This window comes from Danio rerio, chromosome 24 (assembly GCF_052040795.2).
Source record: "Danio rerio strain M-AB ecotype USA chromosome 24, GRCz13ab, whole genome shotgun sequence".
Lineage (NCBI taxonomy): Eukaryota > Metazoa > Chordata > Actinopteri > Cypriniformes > Danionidae > Danio > Danio rerio.
The window spans coordinates 43,964,138-43,980,000 of NC_141044.1; the positions used below are offsets into that span (position 1 = coordinate 43,964,138).

The 15,863-nt window shown below is 35.1% G+C and overlaps 1 protein-coding gene across 6 annotated transcripts in view; it reads left to right on the top strand.

Annotated features, from left to right (window-relative positions):
* scn5lab (sodium channel, voltage gated, type V-like, alpha b) overlaps positions 1–15,863 on the top strand; it is a 251,401-nt gene that overhangs the window by 136,712 nt on the left and 98,826 nt on the right. For 4 of the 6 annotated variants that reach the window (XM_087308804.1, XM_087308807.1, XM_087308803.1 and 1 more), the window contains 1 exon segment: positions 10,140–10,378. In XM_087308804.1, the coding sequence (XP_087164930.1) occupies positions 10,140–10,378 (239 nt within the window). 6 annotated transcript variants of the gene reach the window in all.

A 15,863-nucleotide genomic window follows, 5' to 3' on the forward strand; every position in this document is an offset into this window, starting at 1 on the left:
CGACAGACATCCTAACAACCCATTAGAAACGACAGACATGCTAACAACCCCTTAGAAACGACAGACATCCTAACCACCCCTTAGAAACGACAGACATCCTAACAACCCCTTAGAAATGACAGACATCCTAACAACCCTTTAGAAACGACAGACATCCTAACAACCCGTTAGAAACGACAGACATCCTAATTACCCCTTAGAAACGACAGACATCCTAACCACCCTAACAACCCCTTGGAAACGACAGACAACCTAACAAAACAACCCCTTAGAAACGACAGACATCCTAACAACCCCTTAGAAACGACAGACATCCTAACAAGCCCTTAGAAACGACAGACATCCTAACAACCCCTTAGAAACGACAGACATCCTAACAACCCCTTAGAAACGACAGACACATCCTAACAACCCCTTAGAAACGACAGACATCCTAACAACCCCTTAGAAACGACAGACAATATAACAAAACAACCCCTTAGAAACGACAGACATCCTAACAACCCCTTAGAAACGACAGACATCCTAACAACCCCTTAGAAACGACAGACATCCTAACAACCCCTTAGAAACGACAGACATCCTAACAACCCCTTAGAAACGACAGACATCCTAACAACCCCTTAGAAGCGACAGACATCCTAACAACCCCTTAGAAACGACAGACATCCTAACAAAACAACCCCTTAGAAACGACAGACATCCTAACAACCCATTTAGAAACGACAGACATCCTAACAACCCCTTAGAAACGGCAGGCATCCTAACAACCCCTTAGATACGACAGACATGATAACAACCTCTTAGATACAAGAGACCCTAGCAACTCCCTAGAAATAACACAAACATCATAACAACTCTTTAGAATCAACAGACATCTACTGTAAGCAACCCTTTAGAAACAACAAACACCCTAACAACCCTTTCGAAACATCACAACCCTAGCAACCCCCTAGAAACAACTCAGACACCCTAACAACCGCTTAGAAACAATGGACACTCTAACAACCCCTTAGAATCAACAGACTCTTAAGCAACACTTTAGAAACAACAGACACCCTAACATCCCCATAGATACAAGTCACCCTGCAACTCCTTAGAAACAACAGATCACTTAGAAAATAACACACAACCCTTTAGAAGCACTGGAACCCTAGCAACATCCTAGAAACAACAGACCCCCTAACAACCCAAATAAAAAATTAACACTCAAGCAACCCCCTAGAAACAATACAGATTTCAAAACAAACCCAAGTAGATAAAAGAAACGTCATAGCAACCCTTTAGAAACAACACAGACAACCTCCTAATCCCTTAGAAACAACAACTGCTTAGCAACCCCATGGAACCAATAACAAAGGTCTATAACAACCAATTAGAAACAAGATAACCCTAGCAACACCCTAGTAACAGCAGACAATCTACTTACCCCCTAGAAACAAGAGCAACTGCTTAGCAAACCTATAGAACAAAAAACAACGGTCTCTGACAACCAATTAGAAACAAGATAACCCTAGCAACACCCTAGAAACAGAAACATCATAGCAACCCCCTAGAAACAACACAGACAGCCTACTAATCCCTTAGAAACAACAACAACTGCTTAGCAACCTCATGGAACCAATAACAAAGGTTTCTAAAAAACAATTAGAAACAAGGTAACCCTAGCAACACCCTAGAAACAACACAGATTTCAAAACAACCCTGTAGATAAAAGAAACATCATAGCAACCCCCTAGAAACAACACAGACAACCTACTAACACCTTAGAAACAACAGCAACTGCTTAGCAACACCATAGAACAAATAACAAAGGTCTCTAACAACCAACTAGAAATAAGATAACCCTAGCAACACCCTAGAAACAACACAGATTTCAAAACAAACCCCTTAAATAAAAGAAACATCATAGCAACCCCTCATAGCAACCCATAGCAACACAGACAACTTCCTAATCCCTTAGAAACAACAACAACTGCTTAGCAACCCCATAGAACAAAGAGCAAAGGTCTCTAACAGCCAATTAGAAACAAGATAACCCTAGCATTTCCCAGTGATGGGTTGCGGCTGAAAGGGCATCCGCTGCGTAAAAACATGCTGGATAAGTTGGCGGTTCATTCCGCTGTGGCGACCCCGGAATTATAAAGGGACAAAGCTGACAAGAAAATTAATAAATGAATAACCCTAGCAACACCCTAGAAACAGAAACATCATAGCAACCCCCTAGAAACAACACAGACAACCTACTAACCCCTTAGAAACAACAACAACTGCTTAGCAACCCCATGGAACCAATAACAAAGGTCTCTAACAACCAATTAGAAACGAGAACCGTAGCAACACCCTAGAAACAACACAGACAACCTACTAACCCCCTAGAAACAAGAGCAACTGCTTAGCAACCCCATAGAACAAAAAACAAAGGTCTCTGACAACCAATTAGAAACAAGGTAACCCTAGCAACACCCTAGAAACAACACAGATTTCAAAACAACCCTGTAGATAAAAGAAACATCATAGCAACCCCCTAGAAACAACACAGACAACCTACTAACCCCTTAGAAACAACAACAACTGCTTAGCAACCCCATGGAACCAATAACAAAGGTTTTTAACAACCAATTAGAAACAAGATAACCCTAGCAACACCCTAAAAACAACACAGACAACCTACTAACCCCTTAGACACAACGGCAACTTCTTAGCAACCCCATAGAACCAATAACAAAGGTCTCCGACAACCAATTAGAAACAAGATAACCCTAGCAACACCCTAGAAACAACACAGATTTCAGAACAACCCTCCTTAACACCATAACAACAGCAAGTCTTTACAAATATATTTTGTGCTTGTGCATAATGTGAAAAAAAATGGGTAAATTAGCAGTGAAATAAATTAATAGAATGTTATGTTAGAATCTGTCAGGAGAAACAACGAATCAGAGGCAAAATATAATAATAATAATAATAATAGTAAAAGTTAAAATAATTAGTTTTCAAGTTAATAAATATATTTTTATCACTGTATTTGTATATTGCATCTTATTGTATTTGTATAATTCTGCATGAACTCTCTCCGTCATCTTCAGTTTGCGTCCTGCTGTGTTCAGGTGATGCTGGTGTTAACTGAAGGTCTGTTTGTTGGTCATTTTCTCTTGCGGAGGACGAAATAAAGCCTGACAGGTGGACCGCACCTGCTGTGGAGCATCACACACTCATCGCAGGAGTTACTCGCACATTACTGCCGCAGAGCCAAATCCAGATCCTCAAAATGTCCATCTCGGTCTCATTTCTCATTAGAAAGCTTACAGGTTCCTCCTGAACGAGCGTCTTCTCTTGTCAAGTGTGATTCAAGCTCAGCTGGGGAGAAAAACAACATGCTAACCTTTCATTCTGACCTACTCATGCAGCGTTCGCTACAAACCCTGAGATTATCAGTGCTGAGCTGTAAATTACTTTGTTGTTTAAATCAGCGGTTATCAAATGCATATTTTTGACTGCTACCATCATGTGTTCTGCTTAGAAAACTAAACATGGTTTATTCACATTCAGACATGTGAATATTTTGCATCAGACAGATGGAAAAGACAGTTGTTTACTTTGCTTTTTGTAAAGTGTTAAGTGCATCTAGACTGATTTAAAATTTTGTACACTTTGCTGGTTTAATATTGGAACTAAATCCATCCTACCTGACAGAAATCAAGGAAATGTGAGTCCTGAGAATGTTTACAGTCTTTAAACAGGAACAAACTAACTTCAGGTGACCAATTGGAAACTCTGGATGCCTGACTGTCATTGTGGACTCCAGGTGTGCTGCACCTGGGTTGGCTGATGTGTTTGTAGGCGGGGTTTAGAAAATAGACAGCATTGTTGATGTGTTCAAAATGACTAGGTTCATTGAAACAACTATAGTAGCATCAAGTTTTTGGCTTTAATTTGGTCTGATTTTACTGGAGAAGCTTTTTCAATATTAGATAAAATACTTTTAAAGCATTTTAAAAGGTTTACAAGGTTTTTAAAGTGTTTTTTCTAGATGTTTCATCACTAACTACTGTCCAATAATTAACAAAGTACAGTAATTAATGAAAAAACATTAAGAACTAATAAAACATATATAGTCGTTTCAAGAAAACAGCAAAACAAAAAAAGATAAATAAACACATTTGTAACATAATACCTTAAATGTTTTTTTTTTCTAAATTAATGTGAAGTTTTGTTATTGTTTATTCAAACATGTTAATGCACCTACACTAATAATAGTACACATTTATTTAAGTGCATTAATGTTTATATTATAGTGAAATATAATGAATAAGTGAGTCTAGAAACCAGAACAAACTATTTAACTTCAGGGAACCAATCGGAAACTCTAGATGCCTGTCAATCGTTGTGCACTTCAGGTATGCTGCCCTTGGATAGGCTGATGGGTTTGGAGGCGGGGTTTAGAAAATAGACTGTGTTGTTGATGAGTGGCTTTACTGAAACAACTATAAAACCTTGCAGTATCTTAGCTTTAATTTGGTCTGATTTCACTAGTGGTGGGCAAAGCGAGGCTTCGTGAAACACTGAAACTATCGAAGCAAATGTGTCGAAGCTTCGAAACGTTTCGAAACACCACTCTACGGTGACACCTAGTGGTCATTTTATCTGTATTTCACTGAAACAGCTTCAGCAAAGAACAGTTGAGCAAATTGATGTATCAAACCCCACTTTGTAGCCTTGAATCATCAGATGGTTTAGTCGAGCGGTTAGAGTACGTGACTACCATGCGGGAAAAATGGGTTCGAATCCAGACTGTCACAAGTGTGTTGAAATGCCTTAATACCAGTTGGTAATGCTTTGTTTTGTTTCAACATTGCTCTGACATACGAATAAACATTTGTAAATAAATTTGTATTTTGTTAATATAACAGGGTTGTTACTAGATCAGATACAGTTGTGGCCAGAAGTTAACAATAATTATTTATATTATTAATTAAATGTCCCATTGTATTTTATTAACGTCTATCCAAAACCCAAACCCATCACAGTACTGTAAAAATATGAATTATTGTTTTACAGTGTTACAAAAATGATGCTAAATTGATGGTGTATCCGCAGCTGTATCCTATCTAGGCTACACCATAAAACAGTAACATGATTAAAATACATAAAATTATGATTTTGGAGCATTTGTAATAGTCGAGATTCGAACCCAAAATAATATTGAAATACAGTTCCATAGTGCACAAGCACGGTCCACTAGGCCATACAAGTCAAAGACTTAATAAAGATCATGCCAGTGAAATTCAGATTCTCCGGGTCTTGAAACGCCTCTGAAATGATCGATGCTTTGAATCGCTTTTGTCACGTGACCAAGTGTTTCGAAACACTTTAGTCACGTGACCTGGGTGTTTCGGATCATGCTTCGGTACAGTGTTTCGAAACACTTGCGCTTCGGGATCTCGACACTGTGTCGAAACGTCAGTTTCATGTCAGCCATCCCTAGATTTCACTGGAGAAGCTTTTTTAATATTAGAAAAATACTTCTAAAGCATTGTAAACATTTTAAAAGGTGTTTAAATTTCCAGTAATTACCAAAGTACAGTGATTAGTGATGAAACATCTAGAACTAATAGAAACTTATTTAGGGGCTTCAAAAAAACGAGCAAAAAAAAAAACTAAACCAATTTGTAACTTAACCTCAAGTGTTTTTTCTAGATGTATGTGAAGTTTTATTATTGTTTTGTAAAGTATTCAGTCAGACAGGGTAATACACCTACACTAATAACATTAGCATTAATATTTATATTATAGTCAAATATAATGAAACAAATATGAGCCTTGAGGAACAAACTAAACTTTAGAGAACCAACCAGAGTCCCTCAGAAACACCTGTCAATCATTGTGCCCTTTAGGTTTGCAAACATCAGATTGGTTGACATGTTTGGAGGCGGAGTTTAAGAGACAAAAATACAAAATGGAGTCAGTTGTAAGTGTTTGGTTTGGTTTATAAAATAGACCTTGTTATTGATGTATTCAAAATGATTGGGTTCATTGAAACAACTAGAGCTGTAAGTGTTTGGTTTTAATAAGAACAAATATTAAAAGTTTGAAAGAGCATTGATGATGTTTTAAAGATTGTTGGTCTGAGTTTAATAATGAAGGAAATGGAGCTGGAAGTGATTTAAGACTTTCAAAACACCTCAGTGATGCCTTTTGAGGTAAAGTGGGTTTAATATTTGCACATTCCTTCAGAGACAACTTGTGACATGCTCCGTATTGTTTAGCATGATACTTTAAATATTTGTCTGAAATCACGTGTAAACATGACTTGAAAACAACATCAGGGGCCTGTTTCAGTAAGGAGGTTCAAACAACTCGGAGTTTAAACTTGAACTCTGAGTTGATTTACCGAGAGATTAAAAACTCTGAGTTTTCGGTTTCAGAACAGCTGATCTGAGTTGGGTCAATCAACTTCAAGTAGACCAACTCAGAGTTAAGCGCGCACCGTGACTTTAAAAAGGCATTATCAGTGGAGCGCAGACATTACGAGTGACTATGGCAACATCTTATAAAAGAGATCAGCATTTCTTTCTCCAGCTGAACTTGATGTTCTCATGCAAAGTTATAGCAAATATGAGCGTATATATTTGAAAAGAAGCAACCATCAGTAAAGCAGAGACAGTTAGCGTGGGAAAACAGCTGCTCAAGTTAATGCCTAATTTCACTTTTTAAGTATTTAAATATTTAAGTATAATAAAATAAGTAATGAAATGTGTGACGTTTATATTTTTTTTCTAAACTTTTTTATACATTTATTAGTTTTAAATGATTTAACAGTGCACTTGTGTGTCTGCCTTTTTTATTGATCAAGTGATAGAGGTTAATATAACATTTAGAAGGTAAGCAGTACTAAAAATAATTTTTAGAAAGAATAATAATCCCATTAATCTAGTTACAGTGCATGTCGAAGGTGAATTATTTAATTATTTATTAAAAAAGGATAAGCCATTCTCGTACAGTTCTTCTGTGTGTGACTAAAATGTAGGCAATAGCTGTGTTTCCATCCAAATATATTACATAAATGTATGTGCAAAACTGGAATATTGCATAAAAGATGCGAATAAAATTCCATCCAACGAGTCAAGGAGAAAAAAATCATCACTTCCTGATTAAACTGGCACCAAATATCAACAGTACAAACAGAATTTACTGTGGTAGAAGAAGCTGCGTCAATTAATTCTTTATTTAGCCTAATTAATGTACTTGCGCCTCGATGTCAGAAGACAATGCTGAAACACAATGAACACCAGACGTTCGTAGGTAATTAATAATATACACTAATACTGAAACAGTTAATGCATTTTAGAATGACTAAAACAATATTTAAGACGTGTTACAGTGTGCTCAGCCTGCTGGTTTGTTAATTTACACACATTTTTATCATCATATGATCATGATCTTTTTTTAATGTACATACTGTAATTTGTTCAGTAAAAGTGTTTCCATCGTAGTTTATGCGCACATTTTCTATCGAATAAAAGTTTATCCTACACAGTTATGCGCGTTTTTTATGCATATTTAAAAAAGTTATGTGCATCATGACGTTTCTATCAATCGTTTTTATGCACGTACCCAAAATGAGCATTAAAATAGGTGGGTGGAAACGTAAGGCTAAGGCGAGAAATACCGCTTCATCTTTAAAAAAGGGGAGGAGACAGACAGAAACTCTGAGTTTAGAGAATAAAACCTGCTTCTGACCAGGTTAGATTCACAGAGTAAGTTACCACAGTAACTGACTCTAAGTTAAAGTGACCTCTCTTTCAGAAACAGGCTTGACTTACCCTGATTTCTCGAGTTTAACAAACCTGCCATTTTGAAATGGAAAACCCAGAGTTTCTCTCATTTCAGGGTTAAAATACTCTGAGTTTTCACTTAACCTCCTTTCTGAAACAGGCCCCAGCACTGTTTATTTGACTGTGAACAGTGTTGTGCTTTGATAGTCATTGGCTGCTAGCATGATTTCACTGTTTAGAGTTTACAAATGACATTTTTCTGAAATGTATATTATAAGGGAGAACGTTTGAATGTGTGAATATTAAAACTATTTTTCCCTCAGTGTGATACCTGCTGGTCAAAATCATGTGAATGCAAGAAAAGCTGGTGAAACATTCATTAAAATGGACATATCAAGCACAATGCAAATGTTACATTAAAAGTACTTATCATGTAATGTAGGCAAATATGACCTATTATTGCATAATATGCATTACTTGTTATACATTTCAAGGTTTTTATTGTTTGAATTGTTTGTTCTGGGCGCTATATAAAAAAATGTAATCAACTTAATTGTTCTAGTCATCTCAACTTGCATCAGTCAGTACACACTCCAGGCACGTCAGAGATGTTGTAAAAAGAAGTATAATATGTCAGCTTTAATGAAATCAGGCCAATTAAAAGTTGGTTTTATATTCGGATATCCGCTTGTTAAGTGTGACGTCACGCGGAGCGGCTTCCGGGTCCAAGCGCTCTATTCAATTGAATGGGGAGATTCATGAAATGGTAATAATAAACGATAACAAAGCCATTTATTACTTTCGAAAGTCACGATGGCAGTATATATGTCCATGCCTAATATCCGATGGCCAGAAAGTGATTCATTGTTTTATAAATTGTTAAAATTTTGGCATTTGATATGCAGCAAGCTCAGAGATTGTTGTGTACTCTAAAACTTTATGTAAAAATTATTTTAATGTGTGATAGGAATAAAACGCAATTATAAACAAATGTTTTCTCCACTCAAATGAATGGCCGCTTGGACCCGGAAACAGTATTACTTTCGTCACAAACACGTCACCACTTAACAAGCGGATTATCCCTGATAATATAGTTTTAGAAAAGTATTCTTTGCAAATTAAATAGTGAAAGCATATTAGCAGCCGCCAATAACTATCAAAGTATAACATTGTTCACAGTTAATTAAACAGAGCTAATGTTGTCATACAGTGTTTCTTCAGTATTTCAGTCTGAATATTCATAGTACCATGAGAAACAGTATCCGCTTGTTAAGTCGTGACGCATCAGTGATTAATTAATTAATTTTTTAATCATTTGACAGCCCTGTTTATCAATACAATTTACATTATAGGAAATGTATTATAGGAATTTATAGGACATTACCATGGCATCGTTAAGTGAAGTTTATTTATAAACTAATTTTGAGATTATCACATGTCTATGGTGCCAATTTGGATTAGTCAGTTAGAGGGAGGAAACCAGGGAACCTGGGGGAAACACCCGGGGGAAACACATGTGAGCATGTGTGCACATTATGATTGCTTGTGGCTGGTCCTGCATTATTAAATTTTTGATTCACCAATCATTCAATTCCTAAGCCACTATAAATACCCTAAGTTCCATATCACAGCCATCTTTGTTTTAAAGAATCCCCCCTTCCACCCCTACCCCTCCTCCTTTCCTAGATGGGTGGCACGGTGGCCCAGTGGTTAGCACTATTGCCTCAAAACAAGAGCGTCACTGCTCTAGTCCTTACCAAGCTAGCCGGCGTTTCTGTGCGGAGTTTATACGATCTCCCCGTGCTCATGTGTGTTTCCCCCGGGTTCCCTGGTTTCCTCCCTCTAATTGACTAATCCAAATTGGCACCATAGACATGCTCCTAGTAAGTAAGTAGTCAGTAGTTATCTCTTAAGACCAATCTCTATCTGTTCATTAGCTTCTACAACAGGAGAGTTCTTGAGATCTACCTGAGCTCAAACTCCCCTCTTGCCTTGCAAACAGGAGGGAGCCCTGGGCTCGAGGATCTTATGAGCTCAGGGCTCTCTCCTGGGACAGCATGCCAAACTAGCTTAGTGATCAATCTTCAGCTAAGGGTGAACTCCTGAATGGTATGTTTACCTCAATTAAGTTTGGTTTTTGACCCTTCACACGCAAAAGTTTGGGCACTCCTCATATAGGGAGCTTGTCACAAGTTGTCACTGAACGAATGTGCGAATATAAAACCAACTTTACCTCAACACTGACACATGTTTGATTAATTGATTAATTGACTGACACACTGACTCAAAACAAAGATCCTACAAGATGAAGCAGTGTTTTGACAGCAGCCATCATTAATTGTGTTGTGTTGTGTGTGTCAGAGCTGGAGGAGGCGCAGCAGAAGTGTCACCCGTGCTGGTACGTGTTTGCGCACAAGTATCTGGTGTGGACGTGTTCTCCGCGCTGGCTAAAGGTGAAGGAGTGGGTGAAGATCATGGTGATGGACCCCTTTCTGGATCTGGCCATCACTATCTGCATCGTCCTCAACACACTGTTCATGGCGCTGGAGCATTACCCCATGACAGATGAGTTCAACCGCATGCTGTCTGTCGGAAACCTGGTGAGACGCACGCTTTTACTGCACATTTACACGCAAACTTAATGTGTTTACACTGGCGTTCATCATCAATCTAATTTTAGGGTCACATGGTCCTTCAGGAATCAATATGAGAGGATGATGTGATGATCGTGAAAAGTGTCTGATTATTATTAACATGGAGCTTCATGATTTGGAAATAGACGAGAATACACAAATATCGAAAACCTTCATCTCTTAACTAGCCAGTCACTGCAGGAGTGTGTTGTATATTGAGTTGTTGAGTCCTCCGTTCTTGCAGTCTTGAGTTTAGGAACTGAACTTTGGCAGTTGATGATGATGTGAACGAGAACACGGGGATGCAAGATCACTGAAGAACGCATATTGAGAGACGGCAATACTCACGCTTTACGCTTCAAGCTGCTTCCATGTTCTACTTTGCCGGCATTTAACCACTAGCGTCACCACAACATAGTGATGTCATGCCGCACACGTTTCTGTGAAGTCAAGGGAGAGGTCTAACTCTGTGCCACTGCATAACTATAGATGTGTTTAAAAATAATGTCTATATATATATACAGTATATTGTATTTTATATTTTTTTATTTAATTTACTTAAAATTTTGGGATTTTCATAAATATTATATATAATACTTTTAATTAGCAATTTATTAATGATGATTATTATTATTATTACTATGTATTTATTTATAGTTTCCAATTTTATTTCATTTTATTTAAATGTTGCTGCAGTAGTGAGGTAACAAACCTAAGATTCTTTGCCAATCCCTCTGCTATTTCTCTGTTCCCAACTATTTCCTGTCAATTCTCTGCGCTGTTCTATTTATTAAAGGTTAAAAACCACTAAAAATAAATAAATAAATAAATAAATATTTAATATTATTATTTTTTTATTATTATTATTTTTTATATTATTATTATGTATTTATTTATAGTTGCAGAGAATTTTTTATCTTATTTATTTTATTTTGGTTAAGGTGATTCCCAAGTTAATATTTGGGTATTTTTGTAAAAATTTCATTTAGAAATTTGTATAAAATAATATAATATTTTAAATGTATTATTATTATTATTATTATTATCATTATTATTTTATTTTTTATTAATTTTTTATTTAAATATTTATTCTTATTTATTCATTTTAATTAATATCACTATTAATATTCACACTGATGCACACAAAAACTAATGTGTTGTTGTGTGCGTGAGTGTGAAAGTGTCCTGACTGCAGTGTGTGTGTTTTCAGACAGGTTTTCTTCAGAGATGTGATGTTTGCTGTCAGCAGATTGACGTCTGTGTGAACTGTTGCATGTTCGGCTGATGCTGCATTTCACAAAGAGAGACAGTCAGACAGCCCTGAGTCATATGTGTGTGCGTGTTGCGTGTGTTGCGTGTGTTGCGTGTGTTGCGCGCGCGTGTGTGTGTGTGTGTGTGTGTGTGTGTGTGTGTGTGTGTGTGTGTGTGTGTGTGTGTGTGTGTGTGTGTGTGTCAGACCTCAGGTCGCAGTGGATGAGAGTCAGAGGTCACATGTTGTTTGTAATCTGTGTTAGACGGAAAAACACACACTGACAGGTGGAGAGACACTGGAGACCCAGAGGAAGACACACACACACACACACACACACACACACACCGAGACAGACCAAACAAACAGAGACAGACACACAAACAGACTTGCAGACACACACAGAATGAACCACAAACTATTCCAGCAGTTTTACACAGCGGATGCCCTTTCAGCTGCAACCCAGTAATAGGAAACACCCATACACTCTCATTCACACACACACACACTCATACACTACGGACAATTTAGCCTACCCAATTCTCCTATAGCGCATGTGTTTGGACTGTGGGGGAAACCGAAGCACCCGGAGGAAACCCACACCAACACGGGGAGAACATGCAAACTCCACACAGAAACACCGACTGACCCAGCCGGGACTCAAACCTTCTTCTAACCACTGAGCCACTGTGTCGCCTCAAGCAGTCTGCTTCATTTATTATTTATTAATTTTTCTATTTAATTTCATTATTTTCTTTCAGTATATTTCTATTTTAAATATTTCATGGTGGTTTTAATGATTGTAGAAGTTTGATTTAAATGATCGTTTGCGTTACCAATCATTTCAGTTTTATTAATTAAAAATATTGTTTCACTTCATCTTTTATTTTTATTATTTCAGCTTTATTGTGTTTATAAACTCTCGTTTTTAATATTGATGCCATTTAAGTTTATGAGCTGGTATTAAAAAGCCTTAAAGGGGCAGTTCACCCAAAAATAAAAATTTACTCACTATTCCCTCTCTCTCTCAAGTGTTTACAAACCTTCATGAGTTTCGTTCTTATACTAAACACAAAAGAAGATGTTTTGAAAAAATGCATAGGAGGAAAAACAAATGCGATGGAAATCAACAGTTACAGGTTTTCAAATCTTTATGAGATTATTTCTTCTGTTAAACAAACACAGAAAATATTTTGAAAAATGCTGAAAACCTGTAACCATTGACTTCCATATACTGAAGGAAAAACAAATACTATGAAAATCAATAGTTACAGGTTTCCAAATCTTTATGAGTTTATTTCTTCTGTTAAGCAAACACATGAGAAGATATTTTTGAAAAATGCTGAAAACCTGTAACCACTGACTTCCATACTAGGAAAAACAAATACAATTGAAGTCAATGGGTACAGATTTCCAAAACTTTATGAGATTATTTCTTCTGTTAAACTAACACAAAAGAAGATATTTAGAAAAATGCTGAAAAAAAAATGCTGAAAATCTGCAATCATTGACTTTCATAGTTTCAATGGTTACAGGTTTTCAAATCTTTAAGTTTCATTTTTTCTGTAGTAAACAATGCTGAAGATGTTTTGATAAATGCTGAATAAATGTAACCACTAACTTCCATAGTATGAAAAACAAATACTATTGAAGTCAATGGTTACAGATTTCCAAATCTTATTGACTTTATTTTTTCTGTTAAGCAAACACATAAGAAGATATTTAGAAAAATGCTGAAAATCTGTAACCATTGACTTCCAAACTAGGAAAAACAAATACTATGGAAGTCAATAGTTATAGGTTTCCAAATGTTTATGATTATGTTTCTTCTGTTAAACAAACTCATGAGAAGATATTTTGAAAAATGCTGAAAACGTGTAACGTTGACTTCCATAGTAGGAAAAACAAATACAATTGAATTCAATGGGTACAGATTTCCAAAACTTTGAGTTTATTTCTTCTGTTAAACTAACACATAAGGTGATATTTAGAAAAATGCTGAAAATCTGCAATCATTGACTTTCATAGTACTGTAGGACAAACAAATACTATGGAAGTCAATGGTTACAGGTTTTCAAATCTTTAAGTTACTTTTATTTGTAGAACACAATGCTGAATATGTTTCAACAAATGCTGAAAACCTGTAACCACTGACTTGCAGAGTAGGAAAAACTAATACTATGGAAGTCAATGGGTACAGATTTTCAAAACTTGAGTTTATTCCTTTTGTTAAACAAACACAAAATAAGATATTTTGAAAAATGCTGAAAACCTGTAACCATTGACTTTCATAGTAAAAAAAAGACTTTAATAACAAATACTGTGGAAGTCAATAGTTACAGGTTTTCAAATGTTTATGAGTATATTTCTTCGGTTAAACAAACACATGAGAAGATATTTTGAAAAATAATGAAAACCTACAATCATTGACTTTCATAGTACTATAGGAAAAACAAATGCTATGGAAGTCAATGGTTACAGGTTTTCAAATCTTTAAGTTTCATTTGTAGAACACAATGCTGAATGTGTTTTGACAAATGCTGAAAACATGTAGCCACTGACTTGCATAGTAGTAAAAACAAATACAATGGAAGTCAATGGTTACAGGTTTTCATATTTTGAAAAATGCCGAAAACCTGTAACCACTGACTTCCATAGTATTTGTTTTTACTACTATAGAAGTCAGTGGTTACAGGTTTCCAACATTCTTCTTTTGTCTAAAATATCTGATTTTGTGTTCAACAGAAGAAAGAAACTCTTAGCATTTTTTTTTTACTCAAGGTTTTAAACAAGTTAAGGGTGAGTGAGTTTATATAATAGATTTTTTGGGTGAACTGTCTCTTTAAATGTACCTTGTTGTCCTCTGTAGAGCCTCAGGCTGCAGTAATGCTCTCTGTCTCAGTCTGTCAGTGTTCATTTCATTTCTGGATGGAAATGTTAATGTGTGAGAGGTGAAAAGCTGAATCTGAGCATCACAGTACCGGAGGCTTTATAGCAGATGATCAGCTCTTATATGTTCACTCACACATACTGCACTCATTACAGAGCGTCTCTTTATTTTTTCATTCTCTTTATTGTTATTTATTACTTTTTGTTGGATGACCTGCATGTGTTTTCAGGTATTTTGCGTTTGAGTTTGCGTTTGCTTTTCCTTTTTTTTTTTTTTTTTTTTTTTTTACAGAGGTGTCCTAATCCATTCGATTACTTAATTTATTGATTGATTATTTGTAAATAGATATTTTTGTGCATCCCCAATGCATTATTTTTTTAATTTGACCGTTTTACTTTTTGTATTTTAGACTTTAAATTTGTTATTATTTATTTGTTGTTGGGTTTTTTGAGAATTTTTTTATTTATTTCATTTATTTTTGGAGGGTGATTTTATTGGATGCCTTGCAATACATTATTTTGTATTTTACTTTTTGTATTTTAGATTATTATTATCATTATTAATTGATGTTTTTAATATTCTGACAAAATTATTTATTTGATTGCTTATTTCTTTATTTTAATTTGGAGGATGATTTAGTTGAATATCCTGCAGTACATTATTCATTGTATCTTACTTCAAAGGTTTAAGTTATTATTATTTATGTGTGTTTTGTATGTCCAAAGAAAAGATTTATTTATTTATTTATTTGTATTTATTTGTATTTATTTATTTTATTTGAATTTATTTATTTATTCCATTTGAATTTATTTATTTCATTTGAATTTCTTTATTTATTTTTTCATTTGAATTTCTTTATTTATTTCATTTGAATATTTTAATGACCTAATTTATTGTTTGTTTTTGAATTGTCTTAATTTTAAATTGTTATTATTTATATGTTTTTTTCTGATATTTATTTATTTATCTTTGGAGGATGATTAAATTGAGTGCCCTGCAACATTTAATCTTATTTATTTATTTTTTTACTTTTTGTATTTTAGGTGTCGTATTATTATTATTATTATTATTATTATCATTATTATTATTATTATTATTAATTTGTTTTTTATGTCCTGAGAATTGTATTTTTTGATTATTTAATTAATTAATTTAATTTATTTATTTAATCTAATTATTTATCTTTTGATGGTTATTTTGTTAAATGTTCTGCAATACACTATTTTTGTATTTTATTTAGGTTTAAGTTAATATTAGTTATTTGTGTCCGTTTTTAATGTCCTGAGAAAAGCTTATTTATTTGTTTGTGTGTG